At 36.6% G+C, this 23,219-nt stretch overlaps 1 protein-coding gene across 4 annotated transcripts in view; it reads left to right on the top strand.

Annotated features, from left to right (window-relative positions):
- The window catches only part of ADGRB3 (adhesion G protein-coupled receptor B3), an 891,397-nt gene that overhangs the window by 698,142 nt on the left and 170,036 nt on the right, over positions 1–23,219 (top strand). For all 4 annotated transcript variants that reach the window (XM_042253849.2, XM_060419932.1, XM_042253850.2 and 1 more), the window contains 2 exons: positions 19,994–20,120; positions 21,735–21,838. In XM_042253849.2, coding sequence (XP_042109783.1) covers positions 19,994–20,120; positions 21,735–21,838 — 231 coding nt within the window. The remainder of the gene's footprint in view (positions 1–19,993; positions 20,121–21,734; positions 21,839–23,219) is intronic.

The following is a 23,219-nucleotide window of genomic DNA, read 5'->3' as shown; positions in this document are numbered from 1 at the left end:
TGTTCATGGTGGCCTGGCAGAAAGGCAAAGGAGTCAAGGTGTCACCCAACACCCGTGAGCTGCAGGAATGGATCTCAGCATCGGCCCTGCAAGGGCCTTTGATTTGGCTGAAAGAGGCCTGGCAACATGGGCAATTTGGCGTTAGCATGTTTCCTCCTTTGTGCTGCTGAGTTGATTCAAAAGCCCATTTGCTTCTTGTCACAGCTCCCTTGCCCATCAGGTGGGAGAGAGTTCTCCGTCCTTGAGTCTTCCCTGAGGAGTATCTGAAAGTGAGATTTGAATCTGGGAGAATTAAGAATAATTAATTTTAAAAATTCAAAGGCTTAGCCCTTTTCCCCATGTGCCCCTTTGCAGCTACATAGCTTAGTTAGTTTAGTTAGTGTTGGTCGCTCAGTCGTGTCTGACTCTTTGTGACCCCATGGACTGCAGCCCACCAGGCTCCTCTGTCCTTGGGATTCTCCAGGGAAGAATACTGGAGTGGTGGCCATTCCCTTCTCCACAGGATCTTCCTGACCCAGGGATCGAACCTGCATTCCCTGAATACAGGCAGATTCTTTGCCAACTGAGCCACCAGGGAAGCCCTGGAATACACAGGTATTTAGTTTCAAATAGGGATTCAAGGCCTCTGATAGCTAGGAGATAGTCTGAGACAGTTCTTTTTACACTTAACTTCAATATCTTTTGGTGTGCTTGTAAAAACTTATCTCCTAAAAACAACAACAACAACAAAAAAAAACTAGGTTTTCAAGTATTATATTGCAAAAGAAGCAGCCATTGTTAAATTAATATGAACTCTTCTGTCCAAAATCGTCCATAAGTACATGTCCTTGAATGTTTGAACCCCTTAACATTAAGACTGAGTCCTGTACAAATGGGGGTTGCTCTTATTTTAAATAACAGTCCATTCTCAAAATCCATTAGTAATATTTTTCCATCTCTAAAGCCCCATTTGTGACAGCATTCTGTTTACACTGCAGCTTTGGGTAGTTGGCATCCCGGAGTAGATATATGAACAAGACTCTATTTAATCTGTATTTTGGCTCTGAGTAGCAGTGAACAGTTCTTATAAGATATGGATGAAAGTGAACTCACAAGGATATGAATAAATAAGTTACCATAAGATGTCTGTACTCAGAACCTGAAAGAAATTATCTTGAATTCCTGGGATATAGACATGGGATTCCAAAAGCAAGTTCTCCCTCTCCTTACTCTTCTTTTGGGCTTGACTTTCCATAGAGAATCTGTTGCCTTCAGAGGAGGCTTTGTTTGGCAAGACTGGTAGCAAAAGAAGCCTAATTAAGTGAAGACAACTCTGGAAGGGGAGGAGGTACCCCTCAGCATGTATAGTTGGAGTCTACAGGAATTTGCAAGGTCACCCACAACAGATTTTCTGTATTTACTGAGTCCTTAAATATTTTCCCAAACTAATTCATGGAATACCATTACTCTTACTTGGAAGTGACAGTATTTCTATCAGTGTTTGTCTCATGTGTCCAGAAACCACCTTACTAATGTAAAACCACTGCTCCAGACGGTCTTTATTATACTTTCTCGGGCTGTGTTTGAACCTGTGTTTGTCCCTCTGAGTGGCCACAGTTAAACCCTGGAACATGAAGATACATGTAATGGCCTGAGTTAGAGAAGTTTTAATGTAGCTAATTTGTCTCTTTGTTTTAGAATCGCGATGTTGGAAATTGCACAAAGTGAGTTTTATGTGCCATTCGGAGAATGAGCAGTCTTCATACCAGTCTCCCCAGCTGTATCCTCAATAGGAACAATTCTGCTTTCCTGGAATCTTCTATGTATCCTAGATAGCTAGCTACAAAAATAGGTAGTTGGTATTGTGGAGCATTATGTTGAAGTTCCCTTCTGAGAACTTGGAGTCTTCTTCTCCAGATGATATTTCTTCAGTGTCAGATACCATGTGACAACTATTCTTCGTAAAATCAGTCAACTAAATATGGCAGACATTTCTATATTTATGGTTTTTATTTTTTTATTTAATTTTTAATATCCTTGACTGTGGTTTACAGGAAAAAAGGAAAGCTGAAGGGTACAATGAACACACCTGGAGTCTGCAACTTGGCTAAACGATTATGTAACTCATGGCCAAAGTGTGCATAGTGTCCTTGGTTTTATGCCCGAATCAGTAAGCGAAATTTAAAGCAGTGGTTGAACTGCTTCAATATCTATGTGCATTATTAATGTGCACATCTTTAGAGATAACAAGAGCTATGCTTTCTTGTCACTAAGAAATAAATGTTAAAATTCCCTGAGATTCTGCAGCCTTTATCTAATAAGAATAATAATGTAACAAATATTGTGCTATACATGTACCATGCATTGTAGTTATGGGTCTGCAGTAGTCAGAAATGAGATATGAAGACAGGAGATGCAACTCGAGTTTTATATTAGTGATGTTGTATTAATTATGACAGAGAAGGCTTTCCTATTATAAGCTTCATTTTTCAGATGCTTGAAACTTTCCCACAGGAATTTTTCTCATAACATTTTTTTGCCTAGTAATGAAAACAGGAGATTGGTTTTTTAATGTTTTTGAAAGATTTTATCTAGGAGTAAAAGTATTTTTTTAGAACATTTTTCAGTTACTTTGTATTCTGAAACCTCAAACCAAATAGCTTTTTAATGACCTTCAAACTTGTCTCCAGTGAAGAATTTTACTGCCTTTCCTGTGTGAGGCAAAGTTTGATTTTCAGATAATTAAATTACAAGCATCACCCAATGCTTCCTCTTCAAGTTGCCGGGGTTTCCAAATAGCAGTTGTCCACTGCACTTTGCAAATGAAGAGAACTGCATTTAGTTGGTCAGTAACTGAAAATTAGCCACTTTCAAAATGTGTGTGGTAGATACAGTTTTTGAACCTATTAGAAGAGAAGCTAAGCTGAAAACTAGTTGTTGGATTCTGACATGGCCCCTTTGAATAAAAGTGAGCTCTGCTGACAAAGGAGAGAGCAGTATCAAACAAAAACAGTGGCCTGTGTGATCTACTTTTGTTTAAACATCTCACAAAGACAGAATCACTTCACGCTCTGAGCTCAACAGATTGAGTTCCACTCAGGGGACAAATGGTTGAGATCCAAAACACGAAAGGTCTTGACTGCTCATTAAAATGTTAATTATGCAATGGACGGTTCAGGGCTTGTCCTTCAACTGTGAATTTTCACATCTCAACCTATTAATGTATAAAGAAGCCATAGAACCAGCAGAATCACACACAAGAGAAAGATAGTGCACACTTATTTAAGTATATGCATTTAAGTACATAGACATTTAAGTATATTTCTTTAAATGCCAATCTTTGGAGAAATTAATTCATGCCCTTCATCCCCTTTATCACCAGCTCACTCGCCATACCATTACAGACTCTAACTGGGTTACAGAGTTTTGAAGTTTTCTTAACTGGGGGTGCAAGTGGACAGGCTACGTGTTTGTCTTCGCTTTATGCTATGTGTACCTTTCAGTCTCTGAAATCTCTGTAACCTATACTGTGCAGAGCACAAAGAAAAGCATTAAAACATTTTATATAAATTTACAAATGAGTGAGGTTAAAGAAGAATTTCATATTCTCTAAATTACAAAAGTCAGTAGTTTATGATGTTTAAATCAGCACTGAAAAAGCCTTAATTTCACTTACCCATGAATTCATAAAATACCATTCTTTCACATTTTATGTCCGAATTTAAAAATCAACTTACATATTAAGCATCATTAAGCACCGAACTTTAAAAAGCCACATTACATGATTCATGCAAAGCCATTCCTGCCTTTTTACAGTCCTTTCGCTTGTGCTATGACTGAGAAATTAAGCACGGGCGTCCATTGGTTCTCTCTGGTCATGTGGACACACAGTCAGGAGTGGTCAGCTTGGCAAATGCCTGACCAGGTGGGTGATCTAGGATGTTTTGGGAGCAACGCTTTCCCTGCGAACTCTGGTCAGCAGTAGAAGTCTTCTATCCTAACGTCCTTTTGTTTTGTGAGGGGTGGGTAATCTATGGCCTTGCACAAAAGAGATCCATCTTCAAATTCCCATAAAGCCAGAATTTTGTAGAAATTACTACATTTTTATAATTTTACACATTATTCTTCTTGATCATACTTATGAGGGCATTTGTTTTAAATATTCATAATTTCCAGAGAGACTAGTTTGAATGGGAGGTTTCCATTAATAATTTCTTGGCAGTGTGTAGGAGATAGAAAGATCACATCCTTTGCATTTCATTTAAGGATTTGACATTGCTTCTTTCCCTGGTTGTATATACATATTTTGTCTTGATGTTTCATTAACCACCCGAGACTTAAAAACAATATGTAATTTAGCTATTGGCTGTGTGATTCTGTGATCACAAAGAGATTTGCTAATTCAGGGTTCTGTTTTCAATTCTTAAGGTCTTTACAGTATCAAAAAATTCATGAAAAATCAGTTCATATCATCTCTTTTCCTCTTCATGGAGGACATTAATGACTTTACTTCTTTTAACTTTGGGTCTTCCAAACCAGGACTCCGAAGCCTGGAAGTTTTATAACAAGAGCAATAATCCTTAATGGATAATCTTGTTCATGTCACGTGACTCCTCTGATATGGTTTTCTTGTTGGTAAAATGATACATGTCATCATTGTGGTGATACACAACATTTATATACAGTGTTTAACTTTCAGAAAAGTATTTTTGTTCCCATTAATAATGCTTGGGCAAGATAACCGCTAAATAAATGGCTCAGTGGTAAAGAATCCACCTGCAGTACAGGAGATGCAGGAAACATGGGTTCAATCCCTGGGTCAAGAAGATCCCCTGGAGGAGGGCACAGCAATCCACTCTAGTATTCTTGCTGGGAAAACCCTGAGGACAAAGGAGTCTGGCAAGCTATGGTCCATGGGGTAACAAAGAGCGGGACACAATTGAAGAGACTGAGGACAAGGATGTCTGTTATCTTCTGTGTTTTCAGCAGCAATCCCCCCAAAACAGATAGAACATACAATTGTTTAACTTTATCAGTGAGGATACTGAGTCCCAATTTAGGCTAAGAATTTCCTCCAGATAACAAGACTGTGGGGGTGCTGAAATCAGAAACCATGATTCCTGTTGCCACATCTGTGACTTTAAAAAACAAAAACAGTGCAACTATGCAGGACAAGGACATTGGTTTTCCAATTAAGTCTATAAATGATACAGAAGGGAGGAGAACTGGCAAGCTCTTTTGAAACTGGTCACAAGTAAATTCTAAGTGTAATCTTAATTAGAAGGGGAATAGAACAGATGAAAAGAATATTTACTGAAGCCATTATTACAAAGTTTGGTTTGGTATAAGAACTCATCTCTGTCATCAAGTAGGCATAAAACGTTTGCAGCTTGGTTTTCATTGAGTGAGATTTTTCACTTTAAACACTGCAATGCTGAGATATTGATTTGTTTGTAAAGAATTCAATAGTTGCAAATGAGTGGAATTGGGGGCTGATGCAAAATTAGTCTGTTGGTTGAATAAATGTATGACCATGAACCAATGGCAACCCACTATAGTATTCTTGCCTGGAAAATCCCATGGACAGAGGAACCTGGTAGACTACAGTCCATAGGGTTGCAAAGAGTCGGACACCACTGAGCGACTTTACTCTCACTTTTCAGGAACCACTTGGTTGAGGTTAACAGATTATTTTCTTAGTTTATATTTTAATCGAATTCAGTTTTTTCAGAGACTAGGTAATTTCATGGACACATGTTTGTACATATTAATAATTTGTTCTGCCATTCCAGTAATTTCTATTTCCTCTCTACTAATATCCAGGTTCCCTAATTGCACATAATACACTGTGGAAGTGAGCAGAGAAATAGTCCGCTAATATGCAGGGCTCCCTTTCTCAGAGTTCTGAGAATATTGTACCACCCAAATAGTCACATTGACTATATATGTGTGTATATCTATATATATATATATATGTTCAGTGAATTCTCTTTTTTTTTCATCTTTTGTGTAGGCAATGGTGAATCATAATTTTTGATGTATGATTAACCTAATAATTAAAATTTCTGTCTCTTGGAAATGATAATTCTGATATTAAAAAACAGATTTCTAGCTTTGTTCCAGAATTTTAATGCATCAGAATTTTGAGTGAATTAAGCTCCCACTCATAAGTGGTACTTCAGTTTCATGTCTCAACAGTAAATTTTTGAGAACAACTCTTCTAATTTGGATTAACATTGCAGGCATGTGCTCCAGTTTTTAACTTGGAAAACAGCTGACCTGTGACCCAGTGCCAAAAGCATGACTAGACCAGTTTACAGCCAAACCATATCATAATTATAATCTCAAATAGAATAGGATTTTTTTAAAAAGTTATGCAATACAAATAGCTGCCTTAGACACTTACTCAGTGATTCTGCTGTTGAATTTTTTTTTTTTTAACCAAGATTTTCTCATATAGAAAACTGTTGTACCTTTCGCAATGTTTTATGAACTGTTTTTGGTTGATAATTTGTTAACAGTATGGTGATTTGACTTCAAGGTGCTAGGAACTCTAAGAATTCACAACACTTATCATCTCATCCCAAAATATGTAGCATAAATTTCCAGGATAAACAGTAGACCTTCACTTGCAAACGCAGGACTTCATGCTCTCTTATAAGTTGTCTCTTTTTTACTGGATGTTCTGCAAAATAGTAATAACTGGATGTTCTGGCTAAAGCTCCAAGATGACCATTCTAAGTCAGTGGTTAAATATCAATTTGCAAACTCTGCTTTATCACTATAAACCTGGATAGATTATTTATATAACTTTAGCAGAAGTTTACATAATATTACACCTCCTTGGTAAATAGTGAAAAGTAATAAAACTAAATATTGGTTTATGAACCCAGTCATTATTAATTCAGTTCATTGTGCCATAATGCTACTTTAGTTTAAGAGAAAATATTTATATACTACAAAATGACTTGAGAATAAAAGACTTAGATAATCCATTTAATATTGAAACTCTTATATTCCTGAGTCACACATTAATACATGTACATATTGAAAGCTACATATATATATTTTTCTTAAAGTTGTTCTTTGAGCTTTCTGGTAAGGGGACTATTTTGGTTCAAATTATAAAAGTACTTACAAAGAAATATTCATTTTTTACAAGTAAAGACTATGAAAGAATTAATCTTATGGTAATAATATATTAGCTTCCTCTTATTTCACATATTTTTTTAAATTACAAACGAATTTTCTATTATAGAGGTAATATAGTAATGGGAGAAATACAAAGGTACAAAAAATATAAAGAAGCAATAAATAATACTTGTAATTCAATATCCTGAAGCAACTACTGTAATTAATTTGTCAAATATACATTTAGTCTTTTTTATATGTGTATTCTACATATTTGGAATTGTGAAGTCTGTGAAGTCTCTCAGTTGTGTCCAACTCTTTGTGAGCCATGGACTGTAACCTATCAGGCTTCTCTGTCCATGGGATTTTCCAGGCAATGGTGCTGGAGTGGATTGCCATTTCCTTTTTCAGCGGATCTTCCCGACCCAGGTATCGAACCCAGATGTCCTGTATTGTAGACAGTCTGCTGGCTTTACCGTCTGAGCCACCGGGGAAGTCCAATCCTCTGCAAAAAGAAACAAAAGCCATTAGAATCAGGAAATGAGCAATCTAGTTGGATACACAGGACTGCTTTGTGTCCAGATTATCTGAGAACTAGTGGGGAAAGGAACTTATGTTTAAATCTGCTCTATTTTATTTCATTAATACTCCTGTTTCACGGTTGTACACTCAGTTGTTGTAGATTATATCAGACTAAAAACTGGTTACTAGCCTAGATAAACAGTTGTGTTTTGTTTTGTTTTTTGAGGGAGGAAAATATCCAAATAGAATGAATTGTTTTGTGATTTTGAGATTAACTCGCCCTCAGTGGTTTAAGGAATGTTTAAGTATTTTAGAAAGAAATGCAAAGAACAATCATTTCTAGGAGCTTTCCTTACCCACACCCTAGAATGACTTTGGAAATCTGTCTTAAATTAGTTATAGATAGAACTAAATTGTCTTTTTGCATTTTAGTAGACATACCCTACACAATTTATCTATAAACTACAACGTATAAATCAGACCCCTTTAGTTACATTCAAAATTAAAACTCCATATCCCTCAAATGGCCTCACTCTCTCTCTCTCTTTTTTCTTCTGTCCATTGCTTCTGTTTTTGACTCTCTCTTCTTTTTCTTCTTTTAAAATGGAGAAGGAAATGGTGACCCACTCCAGTGTTCTTGCGTGGAGAATCCCAAGAACAGCGGAGCCTGGTGGGCTGCCATCTATGGGGTCGCACAGAGTCAGACACGACTGATGCGACTTAGCAGCAGCAGTAGCAAACAAATTTTGGGGAAATTTCTGAGGACAAAAAAGGCTTAAAATGATATCAATGAGATTTTATTCTTGAATGTTCTTTCATTTTATTGATAGGAATAATACTTTTCCCCTTAGAGGTTCAGTAGATTTTTTTTTCCTTCTTTCTTTCTAATCCCAACACTGAATCAAATTATGGAACCTCTGTTTCAACAAATTGTGGGACCTCAGTTGGGTCTTCCCTGGTGGCTCAAATGGTAAAAAATCCACCTATAATGTAGGAGTCCTGGGTTCAAGTCCCCAATTGGGAAAATCCCCTGGAGAAAAGAATGACAACCTGCTCCAGTATTCTTTCCTGGAGAATTCCATGGACAGAGGAACCTAGTGGGATATAGTTGATGGGTTCTCAAAGAGTCGGACATGACTGAGTGACTGTTTCACCATTGCTACATCCTTTCAGAATCATCTCTCACTGAACTGTTAAGGTCTGTGTTGGAAGACATTAGGAGATTTAGTCCTACCTCAAAGTGAAAACATAATTGATAAAATTTTATGTTCATATGTTGACTCACATGTAATCTTTTTTCTTCTATTGCTAAACTCTTTGATATCACAGGCTTCCTTTTTCAACTTCCAGAAATCTAGTCTCCATCTGAGCCCTCTGCTAAAATCATTCTCTAAAATGTTCTTAATGGCCTCCGTGCCCACAGTGACCATTCTCAACACAATTCTTTTTATTCTCTTAAGTATTTGCCGTTTCCAGTCACTTTTTCATGAAATCCTTCTCACATGTTTTCTGTGAGATTTTAAAAAATTAATTTAATTAAATTAATTTAGGAGTACAGAAATATAGATGATACCACTCTAATGTCAGAAAGAGAAACTAAAGAACCTCTTGATGAGGGTGAAAAAGGAGAGTGGAAAAGCTGGCCTAAAACTCAACATTCAGTAAACTAAGATGATGGCATCTGGTCCCATCACTTCATGGCAAATAGATGGGGGGAAAGTGGAAACAGTGAGAGATTTTATTTTCTTGGACTCCAAAATCACTGCAGACAGTAACTGCAGCCGCGAAACTAAAAGACATTTACTCTTTAGAAGAAAAGCTATGACAAACCTAGACAACATATTACAAAGCAGAGGTATCACTTTCTGACAAGGCCCATCTAGTCAAAGTTATGATTTTTCCAGTAGGTTGGTAAGATGTGAGAGCAGGACCTTAAAGAAGACTGAGTGCCGAAGAATTCATGCTTTTGAACTGTGGTGCTGGAGAAGATTCGTGAGAGGCCCTTGGTCAGCAAGGAGCTCAAACTGATCAATCGTAAAAGAAATCAGTCCTGAATATTCATTGAAAGGACTGATGCTGAAGCTGAAGCTCCAATACTTTGGCCACCTGATGCGACTTTGGCCGACTCATTGAGAAAGACCTTACTGCTTGGAAAAAATTGAGGGCAGAAGAAGAAGGGGGCAACAGAGGACGAGACGGTTGGATGGCATCACTGACACAATGGACATGAGTTTGAGCAAGCTTCGGGAGATGGTGAAATTCAAGAAAGCCTGGCATGCTGCAGTCCATGGGGTCACAACAAATTTGACACAGCTTAGTGACTGAACAACAGCAAAGACCATTGCTTTACAGTGTTGTATTAATTTCTGCTGTACAGCAAAGTGAACGAGTTAGACATACACATACATCCACTCTTTTTTAGATTATTTTCTCATATAGGCCCCTTCAGAGTATTAAGGAACAAGTTCCCTATGCTATACAGTAGGTCTTTGTTAATTTATCTATTTTATATACAGTAGTGTGTATATGTCAATCTGATTTTCCCAATATATTCCTTCCTTCCTTCCCTCTTGATAATCTTGTTTGTTTTCTACATCTGTGACTCTATTTCTGTTTTGTAAATAAGTTCATTTGTACCATTTTTTAAATATTCCACCTACAAGTAATGCAGTAAGATATTTCTCTTTCTCCATCTGAATTACTTCGTTCAGTATGACGATCTGAGACTTCAGTTCCCAAAACGGTGTCCTTTCTGAGTACCCCCTTGAATGTTCCTAGCTCAAGCTGTGCACTCCCCTGTGTCCCCCTCGCTGAGAGAACTGAGGGTTGGGAATCTGCTCTGAAGGTATACAGGCTCAGTATTAGCTCCTGGTGTAGCTCTGCACCAGCTGGATGGCGTTAGGAATGTCAACATCTCTTGGTGACATTTATTTATTTTAAATATATATAATAAGGACAAAGGTAAGCCTCCATGGTTACATGGATCCTAGGCAGGTGGAGATATCCAGGTACCTTCCAACTGTAGGCTTTTTTTCTGTCTCCAGGATCCTCATGATCCTGGATGGAGGCATTAAGTCTCTTTGTCAATACTATCAACCTTGATATTTCATTTTAGGTTTTTTTTTTATAAATGTGTTTAAAGTATCCACCACAGCACCTAACATTGAATAGACACTCAATAAATGTTAGCTGTTATTTTCATTAGCATGATTATTTTTATTTGCCTATTGACTAATTAATGATGGCACCTTGCATATTTTAACCTTTAGTTATTAATACATCATGGTGAAGATATTTATACATATTTATAAGCCAGTAGATTGATTCCCTTTAATGGTATTACTTCCCATACTCCTTTCTACTCTTAGTGCTTCCAGTTTACAAAATAACAAAAAAGATACTACTTTGCCCCTTTTTAATTGTTTTGCTTTTTGCTCTGGATTTGTAAGAGTTCCTTATATATTTTACATATTAACTCCTTAGAATTTAAGTGGTTCAAGAGTATTTTTTCCCATTTTGTTGGCTGCCACTTCACTCTCTTGCTTCCTTTGTTAAGCAGGTTTTTTTTTTTTTTTTGGTTTATATCATCTACTTGTCATTTTTTTTTGCTTTTGTTGCTTATACTTTGGAAATGGTGGTTGCCAGCACCTGGGAGAAAAGGAAATGGAGAGTTTCTGTTCTGTGGGGTAAAGTTTCAGTTATCCAAGATGATTAAGTTCCAGAGATCTGTGTACCACATTCTGGCTATTGTCAGCTGTGTATTCTGTGCCTCGCATGTCAACTGTTCTTAACACACTTTTAAACATAAGTAAGTAAATGAACAAATACCATTACTGGAAATAAAACTGGTGCTACCATTCTTGTAAATGATATTCAGTCACCCTCAAGAGCAACATATTCTTGATTTTAATGTGTATTTTATGGCAAAATGGCAATGACACTACACCTGCAAAATAATTACCACTGAAGCTCTCAAGCTCCAAAAGGCAAAGTGGAAATCTGTACGGCCATAAAATAATCTAGCACAGTGTTTGAATGTCTTTGAAGATTAATAATATTTGTTGAGAAATGAAGTGATGAAGTCAGAAAGTCCAGCTGCTCTACGTCAAAATCTATACCAGGTATTCATTCAACAAATATGTATTGAGCACTTGCTGTGTGTCAAGCTCTGTTTAGGATCTAAGAAGACAAATGAATGTATAGATATCACTATTCTCTGGAAGTTTGCGTTCTAGTAAGCAAAGATAGGAAAAAGAGAATTAAAAAGTACATACATAAACGTGTTAGATGTAGTGAATGCTACAGACAACAGTAGATCAATAATAATGCCAAGAGCAGGGCATGTAGGAAAGTATTGGGTAATGTATCATTTCCTATATAACAAACCGCCTCCAATCTTAGTGGCTTAGTTCCATGTTGTTCATAATTCCATGATTCAGCTCTTTGACTGAGCTCAGCTAGTTGGTTCTTCTGCAGTTTCGTCCGGTGTCATTCACGAGGCGACAGTAAACTAACAGCTCTGCTTAGGGGTGGATGACCTAATCTGGGCTCACTCGCATACCTGGTGGTTGGTGCTGGTTTGTCACCCTCAGTGAAGCTAGGCTGTGCCACCCCACAGGAAAGCTGACTTTCAGGATGAGGCTGGAAACCATAAGAACTTTTGAGCCCTCAGCTCAAGCAGACCACTTACACTGCATTTTTCTGACCAGATTAAGTCACAGGCTTACCACGATTCACAGCAAGAGGAAGGAAAACCTCCACCTCTTGAGGACAAGAACTGTATAGGAGTTGAGCTAATTTTAGCCTACTACAGAGGAGGAGTTACTATGTTAAGTTGGACAGTCAGTGACATCTCTGGAAGGATGACATAAAGGCAGAGACCTGTGTGATGTGAGAGAATCAGCAACGTGACTATCTTTGAGGAATGCATTCTGGGCCCTGAGAATTCACAGCACAAAAATGCCATGGTGAGGAAACAACAAGCTTACGGGCATGTCTTTCACCCCATGTGAGGCGAGAAGAACCATTGAGAGAGTTTTTAACAGAGTGACAAAAGTTCACATATGTGTCAATAGTATCTCTGGTTGCTGTGTTGAAATTGAACTTGAGAGTAGATAGCAGGAAGGAACAGGGAGCCCAATAATAAATATTATTAAATAATATTAAATAATAAATAATATTATCTCAAGAGAAAATGATAGTGCCTTAAATTAGAAGGGCAGTACTGGAAGCATTTTCTGGAACAATTTGTAAAACTAATCAGACAGAAATCATTCTTGGATTGTATAGTCTTCCCAACCAGAAGGTCAACTTTCCTGGGAAAGAAAATGTTAGATTGTTTTTTGTATGTGTCTTCCACTTTGGTATTCGAAAAACACTCACTAAATACTTACTGACTAGTTAGTGAAGACTTAGGCCTTACTGCTGGATTGAGCATAATCACTGCAAGATGCAAATCTTTCGGAATTTATCAATGGATGATGTTTAACAACCATAAGCAAATAGATAAGCCTATTAAGATTCATTGAGTCTTCAGATTGCATTTCTAGGATATGCTGAAGGACAGCAGATGCTTTGGAGCTAAAACATTCTGTCTGGGTCCAAAAGTATTAAAAATCCATCCCTTGAAATATAAATGATTGTTAAATTAACTGAACAAAAAATTGTCATTAAGTCCTTACTAAGTAAAAAGCTATGGCATCCCACTCCAGCACTCTTGCCTGGAAAATCCCGTGGACAGAAGAGTCTGGTAGGCTGCAGTCCATGGGGTCGTTAGGAGTCGGACACAACTGAGCAACTTCACTTTCACTTTTCACTTTCATGAATTGGAGAAGGAACTGGCAACCCACTCCAGTATTCTTGCCTGAAGAATCCCAAGGATAGGGGAAGCTGGTGGGCTGCCATCTATGGGGTCACATAGAGTCGGACACAACTGAAGTGACTTAGCAGCAGCAGCAGCAGCATGCGAAAAGTGGTCGGTCAGTGATTCAAATTCATACTGGATACAGTTCTCAAAACCACTAATATTTTATTGTGGTATGGAGAGTGTTAATTTTATAAATAAAGTAAGGTGAATTTATCAACTAATATTCTAGTGTTGGACAGAAAGCATGAATAGGCACAGAGAAGTGTTGGGAAGATCTAACTGTAGGGTGTTCCTGGAAATAGTTCACATCTAGGTGAAACATTGTTAAAGAGACGGGAATACCAGACCACCTGACCTGCCTGCTAAGAAATCTGCATGCAGATCAAGAAGCAACAGTTAGAACTGGACATGGAACAACAGACTGGTTCCAAATAGGAAAAGGAGTACGTCAAGGCTGTATATTGTCACCCTGCTTATTTAACTTACATGCAGAGTACATCATGAGAAATGCTGGACTGGAAGAAACACAAGCTGGAATCAAGATTGCTGGGAGAAATATCAATAACCTCGGATATGCAGATGACACCATCCTTATGGCAGCAAGTGAAGAGGAGCTAAAAAGCCTCTTAAAGAAAGTGAAAGAGGAGAGTGAAAAAGTTGGCTTAAAACTCAACATTCAGAAAACAAAGATCACGGCATCTAGTCTCATCACTTCATGGCAAATATGGGGAAGCAATGGAAACAGTGAGAGACTTTATTTTTGGGGCTCCAAAATCACTGCAGATGGTGACTGCAGCCATGAAATTAAAAGACGCTTACTCCTTGGAAGAAAAGTTATGACCAACCTAGACAGCATATTCAAAAGCAGAGACATTACTTTGCCAACAAAGGTCTGTCTAGTCAAAAGCTATGGTTTTTCCAGTAGTCGTGTATGGATGTGAGAGTTGAATTATAAAGCTGAGTGCGGAAGAATTGATGCTTTTGAACTGTGGTGTTGGAGAAGACTCTTGAAAGTCCCTTGGACTGCAAGAAGATCAAACCAGTCAATCCTAAAAGAAATCATTCCTGAATATTCATTGGAAGGATTCATGCTGAAGCTAAAACTCCAATACTTTGGCCATTTGATGCAAAGAACTGACTCCTTGGAAAAGACCCTGATGCTGGGAAAGATTGAATGCAGGAGGAGAAGGGGACAACAGGGGATGAAATAGTTGGAGGTCATCACCACCTCAATGGACATGAGTTTGAGTAAGCTCCAGGAGTTGGTGATAGACAGGGAAGTCTGGCATACTGCAGTCCATGGTGTTGCAAAGAGTCAGACATGACTGAGCGATTGAACTGAACTGAGGTGAAAAATTGGGATTCTGGTGGTATTTAAGGTATGGAGAAGTCACTACTAATTTCAGGTTCAGTAGTGGATGATAAGTGCTCTTCCTTACTCAGTCCTAAATTTCTTGACAGTGAATGAAATATTAATGTTTTATGTTGTTTTTATTCTTTTTACAGTAAAAATGATTTTTATACGTATGTGTATACTAGTATATAATACTATATGCAGCCACTATGATAATTTATGAAATCTTAAATCATCTGCTACTGAACCTAAATACAGAGGATATCACTTTTAGAAAGAAAAGGAGCTTATTGCTTTTACTTATTATCATGTTTTCAGTATTTGGAATTTCAACTTTTATATCATCCAAAACTATAAATGATCTCACTAGATATGAAAGGTGCTTTATGTCATGAAAAACTGGATATAAAATAGTGTTTGTTACATGTCATAGTATATTTCACTTAAAAAACAAGATGAACACAACAGTTTGATAAACTGTCTTTAGCGAAATTCATCCACTGATAAATCATTCTTGGTAATCACCACTACACAAGGGCCATGTTATTTGCAAGCGTAGATAACATGACATGCAGACCTTATACTTCATAGGACTGTTTCATTAATTCTGTTTTAAAACAGATTACATCTAAAATTTAATATTGAAAAAAATCTCTAGGAATGAGAAAGACAACCTTGTGTCTCACTCTGTGCCTTCAACAAGCTTCCTAGATTCACTGCGCTTCACTTTCCTTATCTGTAAAAGTAAGTGTTTGGGATAGATCAGTGCTTCTCAACCCTGACTGCACACTAGAATCATTTGGGGAAAAGAAATAATTCCAGGCCCCACCTCAGACTTTAATTTTTAAAGGTCTCCAGATGGCTTTAATATACAATAAATGTTGAAAACCAATGGGCTAGGTGATCACTAAGGTTACTTCTCACAAAACTTCCTAATTTTATGATTCATTGTATTCTGACATAGTAATGGTTGCTAGAGATACCAAATTTCTCAGTATTTCCAATGTCCTGGAAACTAGATTACCTTCAAAGACTGTTTCTACTCAAAACTGAGAACATTCCCTTATCTGTACTCCAAAATTTCTGTATTATGAGAATAATTTATACAAAGAGACATACATTTGAGTGTATCATATACATTAAAAGTGATACAGATTCACCTAGTTCTTAGACATTAATGACCATTATTGGGAAACATGTTCCTTCAGTGCACATCCGTTTTAAGGACAGTGTACTCAGAAGCTATGTATTAATTTTTTTCAGTTCAGTTCAGTTCAGTCGCTCAGTCGTGTCCGACTCTTTGCGACCCCATGAATTGAAGCATGCCAATTGAAGTGATATTGTAGCTATTTTGATTTTGAATAAACTGACCTTCAAAATCCTGAGATTTTTATAATAAACCGCCCAAAGTGTATCACTTATTCATGATAAACACTTTACATATTGATGTACCATGAAGCAGTATAAACAGTTTATCAAAGACTGATTTGAGAGGAATATTTAGCTGTATTGGTATTTCAAAAGATACAAGTTTGTTTTCTTGACACAGTTTTAAAATGTGTCACTGTGAGTTTTTGCTATCAAGTTTTTTACTAACAACTTTTCATTGGAGTGAGTGGATAATCTTTTTCGTTAATCTTAAATGCTAAAGAATATGATTGTATGCTATATTACTTAATTCTCCCATGAAATCAAGAACCCAACAATGAATTCAGATCCAGAGAAATATCATATAAACTCTTAGAAAATTGGGAAAGGCCTCAAATAAATAGTATGCTGGGAAGTAATAGATTTGGGGTCTTATATTTTCACAGAATTCTGTGCTGGTGAGTTTGTACTTTTAAGTACTTGGGACAGGCAGATTCTTTTCTTCTTTTATCCAGCCTAATAATAGGAAGAAGAAAAGAGGTACAGATGACAGCTAATGGCTAACATGGGTGAATGTAGGTGTAGCCAACAAAGAATGTGCTGGTTATATGTGCAGGCCTAGTTATTTTTGAAAACTATTTGAACAAAAATTAGTGTCCAGAAAAGACACTATGAAAAGAAAAAAGATGTAATTTTTCAGTATCACCATTTTGTGTTTGTTTCTGACATCCTCAGTCTGTTAGTCTTATTGTATCTTTAATGTTCATACATATTTCATTGTATTTGCTTGCCCCATTGATGACAAGGTATACTTAATAACTAAGAATAATTCACAGTTATACCATTAATCATGGCATGCAAATCTCTGAAATTAGAAGAATAATGTGACTGCTGGAATAGTCCACATGTTTTAAAATCTTGTTCTGTGCAGACTAAGGAAGCTGTTTTGCTTCACATTCATAACAATTTGTTTTACAAGGTCTCCCTGAAATCAATCAGATACATGTGCCATTCTTTCAAAGAATTTTGTACAGTCGGAATAGCTCTGAACTGTTTGAAAGTATGGTGACATATATGGTTTTTGTAATAATACTAATGTGTATGCTAGTGATTTTATAATATCAAGAGGTTTTGTGAAACAGTATAAAATTTAACATCTCATGGCATCACACTTATTATTACTCAACTCTTGGAAGTGACCAAGTATAGAAGTTGCTAGTTACCCCTCACCTATCAAAATTTTCACTCCTACCCATCTGATCATATTCTGATGTTCTGCCATCAGATGCATTATTTTGTGTTTTATGACTGTGTTAAACTGAAGAGAACACATCAAACTGTACTCAGTCATTTTTATTATCTTAGTTTAATCAGATAACATCAACAAAGGGATAATAATTCCAAAGGAAACTAAGGACAGAGGTTATGTAACCTTAAGAGGGGACCCATCAAAAGGGGCCCAGTGAGATTAGAAACATTTCATGCTTGGGGAGTATGAAAGATTAAAAAATGGAAACCAGTGTCACTTACTTCCCAGTTTTGCCTGGGGCTGGATCAGGTCAGCACTACATCATTATGCAGAGCAAAGTAAATTGACCTACTTTTCTAAAGATGTCATATAAAATTTACATGATCTTCAGAGTATAGCAACATTATATGGAACATAGACTATATTTGACAGTCAAAGGCTAGTGATACCTAACATTTTCTTGAGTAAACAAGCTTTCGCTACCTAAATATAAACATGCCGTTTTGTCTCATACGAGGTCTTATTTGCAGTAAAGTGTTCTTTCCTGGTTAAGACTTTGTTTTGGTTTATTGGTCATAGCTACATAATGTGAAAAGTGTAAGTATTGGACTCCATTTTGAGAGTAGAAATACTGCTTTCCAGGATGAATAAGCTGCTATCCAGGATGAATAATGCAATGTTATGCTTTAAAAATTGTCAGATTCTCTTAAATGTATTGTTCTTTAAACTTTAATCTACTGAGATAAACATTTTTTTTATTTGGCCTTAACTGTTTGTCACAAGAAGATAAGATATAAGAGACAGACAGTCAATTATATATATATATATATATATATATATATATATATGGTTCTATGACATCATGAGAAAGAAAAGAGACCTACCAAACTTTTAACTGACTCATATTAGCTGGCTAATACTTAGAAGTACTCAGGTAAACTTAGTTATAATTTTTATGTGCCTCTTCCCAAATATAGTCTATTCTTTCTTTTTAAAAAAAAGTTGTAACTAACAGTATTTTAAGTAATGAATATTAATGATATCAAATCAATATTAAAATAAAATTAATGAATGTTAAACAGATGTTGCATCTAAATACCAAAATAGGGAGAGTGTGAATTATATTCTACAACTCAACCTGGAGGTCCAGCTATCACAGTGAAACCTCTGTCATTGAAATAACTTCAAAATAGACTGCATTCATATTTAGCCCAATAGCTTTAGGCATTCAGAGATATGGAGTAGGTGAAATAAAAAGTACCTTAGCAAAATTAACATCAAGCCATGTGTTCTGCTTCTGGAATTTTAGAGTCATTTTTAACATAGATAGTAACTTGGTTTGAAATTTAAGCACACGCATACACACAGGTTTGCTAGTCGGAGAGTTTCCGTGCCTGAGGGAGGGGAGGTGACAATTGGTGCATTCAGTATATAACACGTGTAATGATAATCAAGTTGATTGGTTGAACTCCATAGCTTTTTTTTTTTTTTTTCCTTCCTCTTCTTGTGGAGTAGTTCAGTCGGGGGTGGAAGGATTCTCCCCCATCTTTAACCCCCTCAAGAAGACGTAGGTTGATACCATTTTTATTGTTCTGCTGGGGTGGGAAATAAACCATATGCTTTAGAATTTTGAATGGCTACACCAAAGGGAACATTGAAGCAGGCCCTCTTTCCCCTTTCCTACCAGACTTTGAGGTGGAGTTATTCTGCTAAACGTTGTAGCAGACTCCAAGTTAGCTTAATGCTTAATGCCCCACCCCGGGAAGAGAGGTGGGTGGGGATGGGGGGGAGCAATGTCAAGGGCTTCAGAGGAGCTTGGGCTGAGTGAAGTGTGGAGTGGGAAGCTTCTGTCTGAGACCCACCCCTCCCCTGGATACCAGGCAAAGGCAGTGAGAGTCGGAACCAGCTGATGCCGCTGCTGCTGCTGCTGCTTCCCATTTCCAGGGTGAAATTTTCACAGCAGCTAATTCTAAGGGGAGGAAAAAAAAAAAATCCCTAACCAACAGCGGAGAAGATTCTATCACCCAACACGAGCTATCTAACCTTTTAGGCAGGCTTTTCAGAGAAATCCTCGTTTTAAAAGCCAACATTCACGATCCAAAAATACGGGACGGGAATCAGAGCTGGTATGAAATGTGAAAAGGCTCTTTACACTCTGAGTGTTTGAAACGATCCGATGAGCATAGGAAGTGGCTGCCAACGCTCTGGCGGCTGCTCGTGCCGCCGCCGCTGCCGCCGTTCCTCGCAGAGGGCTGGACAGAGTCAGTCCCGGTTTCAGCACCTCCGGCGCTGGACAGCTCTCTGCACGCTGCACCGCCGCCCGCCTGCTTCCTCCAAACACTCTCGCTTTGCCTTACTGGAGATGCATCTAAATTACGTCCTATTCAACAACAAGTAGATTTTTTTCCCCCTTTTTCCTGTACGGGAATTACAGTAGACGATTCTCTCAATTAAACTGCATTTTCTTCTTTACGGAATTGGCCGTCAGGCATATTTACCCCGATCTTCCCCCTACACTTTGCAGGAACGATTCTTTGGGAACGTGGTCCACCCAGGGATGTAGAACTGTGCTTACCGATGCATCCCATACGAAATGCTTATGTGATCGTCTCTCTACCTTCGCCATTTTGGCTCAGCAACCTAGAGAAATAGTAAGTAACAAAGGGAAAACACGGCTTTAATGCAAAGGCAGGGACGTTGTGGAGAGTGTTTCTCCAGGGAACTGCATTTTAAATGGGGAAATGGAAAATGTTGCAGGGTGGCAAAATTGGGTTCGTCTCCTCCTTAGCTACAGTGGCTTGGTGAAATGAATTCTAGTTGGTGTGCTATAACTAAATTCTACTCAATTTTATGTCTTCTAACTTGAAATTTCTGCAGTATAGTTTTAAGTATGTAGTCCAATCATATTGCTAATATGCTGCAAACTTTCAAATAAAAATAATTGTCAGCTTAACCTTTATTTTAGAACTCGAAATCTGTTCTGGGGGATTTGTAAGGATACTGTTAGTAGTAGAATGAAGACCCCAGACACTACAGCCAAACACATTGCATATCTGCATTGGATATTTTCAGTACAGGTTTTCTGGGATGTCCTTGGGTATTTATTTTTAAAACATTAAATGAAGTTTTTGTGAAAGTATGGACTATCAGAAACTGTAAAATCATTCCTTAGAAGTATATAGGTTTGCAGAACTAGTTTCTGAAACAGGCAACTGTATAAACTGTCTGAAAGAAAAACAATATCCTCATCAAAGGTATTTTGAAAAATTATTTCAGGAATTGAAATGGTAAGAAATAGTTATTAAGATAATGTGACTTTCTGTCTAAATCTGGCCTAAATATGCATCACTCTTACTTATTTTGATAACCAAAAATATCTATAAAATTCATTGTGCATATCTAAGATTTGGAACACACTTGATCTTAAAGTATATTTCTTTAAACTTCCGATACTAAAAATATGAAAAAACAGTAGATTTTACTAGTTAGTACCATGTTAGTGTCTGAAGAAAGAAATCTCTCAAATCAGTGACTACTTGTGATCTTTATACATTTTAAAAATATATATAAGGTTTTACTTTTCAAGGTCATATATTTAGAGAATGATATTGACTGTGAAAATTAACTGTATATTTTGTTCACAGAAAAAAGAATCACAAAATATATTCTAGCTCTTATATCTGAAATTTGATTTTCCTCTATATTCTAGGAGGCCAAGCTACTGAAATTAAATGAGAGGTTACTTGACTTAAAGCAAAGTTGTCAAAAGTCAGAAAGTTTGAACATTTTTCAATATCTAGTTACCAGATTTGTATAACATAATGCATTGTAAATAGGAGGATCAAGGTACATTTCGCTAAAAACGCATATTGTGAAATAACTGAACTGTTGTTAGTTGAAGAAAAATGAGTACTGCTTCAAATATCAGCTAGAGAAAATTTAACACATTAATACTGACCAAGTTGTAACTTCAGTGATCTATTTTAGAAAGCAATAAGTGGGTATATGCCACAATCAAGCACTGAAAACTCTTAAGGCCTTCATTACTTCACAGTGGGAGAGAGGGAGTAGCTAGAATTAGTCATTTTAGGGGTTGAGAATATGTGAACAGAGTGGTTACTGGGTAATTATCTGGTTACTATAACAACTATATTGGCTATTTTTGAGTGTGATGATAGTTTGGTTGAGTTTAGAAGTTATTTTAATTTATTTTAAAAATCCTCTTTCTCTCTCTTTTTTGTGTGCTTCTTTTGTTTAATTTGCAGATCATGGAATCCTCTAGTACACCTTCAGTTACCCTGATCGTAGGCAGTGGCCTTTCTTGCTTGGCCTTGGTCACCCTAGCAGTTGTCTATGCAGCATTATGGAGGTATGTAATCAGTTAACACACTTCAAATGGAGTGCTGCTTTCAGAGTTAAATCAGAGACTATGATAACTATTATATGTCTCATGTTTTCTTGATTTACTGGAAAAAGTACCTTTAAAACAGCTGTAATTGCTTTGATTGAACTATAATAAATGAACTCAAAAGTGCTAAGTAAGTGTTTACTTAATTTTCTTCTCTATATTTTCCTATGATAAGAAAAGACGCGAAGCATACACACACACTCGATTCAAATGATGGTAGTCTTCAACAAGTTGCTTATCCCCAAGTATTCTTCATACCCCACATTCAGTCTATGAGTGGTTCCTATTTATCCCAACTGCTACTGAGTTTGAGAGTTGAATTGATACAGTCAAATTAATTTCTCTCTTATAGAAATAGGGTCTACAAATTCTTGTTTTAAACACATACAGTCAATGTGTCCCAGACAATGAGTAAAATCTTCTATAGTATTAATATATTAACATAATAAATACCATAAAGCTTTAGAAAAGTTTTCTTGGTTGAATGTTTCCAATAAGTCAGATTTTGACAAACTGATTAAAAGAAGTTAGAAAAAATACATGGACAAGAGGAAGTGATTGAAAAATACTGTTCTATAATATGTGAAATTACATCTGCTTGATATTAGGTAAAAATATAGTACTTTCCTAAGATTTGTTCTTATTCTATTAATGAGAATATTAGACTTGTAAGGCTTATTATGTCTACTGACATATTGTTAGCTAGTATGTAACAAAACTTCCCAATAAATTTTTAAATGTTAAACATTTTTATATCCATTTTTATTAGTTAAAACTATTCTAAAAACAGTTGCTATATTAATAAATACATAATTGCATATTATTGTTTGAATATCTGAAATATTAAAATTGTAAAGATTTCCAGCCATAGTATTTTACTTATCTTTTACTTAATATAAAAAAATTCTGTCCAAAAATTAATTATAATTTATTAAAGAAAGGTCATTTGATTGACATCTATTTTTGGAAAAAAATGTTTTCTGTTACATTTTTTACTCTTTTGAAGACAAAAGTTAATTGTCAAGGATATTATATTATCAAAGGTATTAAAATTTTTATACTTCATGCAAAACTAAAGTATGTATACATTCTTGGTCTGTTGGTGCAGATATGTAACAGAAGTTCTGCCTTCCCATGAAGGGTAGTGAAATGCTAAGAAAGACAATATAATAATCTATGATCAGTCTCATGAAATGAAAGAGATGCTTGGTCTAGGCATCGCATAGTAGACAGTAGAATCCTGGGTTCAGGGCTCAGTCAATCAGGCGTTGTCCTGATAATACAAGAGCAAGACAGGCAAAGACTGGAAAGAAGCCTTTTTCTCCCACAGTTGCCTAAAATG

This window comes from Ovis aries, chromosome 9 (genome assembly GCF_016772045.2).
Source record: "Ovis aries strain OAR_USU_Benz2616 breed Rambouillet chromosome 9, ARS-UI_Ramb_v3.0, whole genome shotgun sequence".
Classification (NCBI taxonomy): Eukaryota; Metazoa; Chordata; class Mammalia; order Artiodactyla; family Bovidae; genus Ovis; species Ovis aries.
Note: the sequence above shows the minus strand (reverse complement) of the source record. Positions and strands in the feature narration are given on the sequence as shown.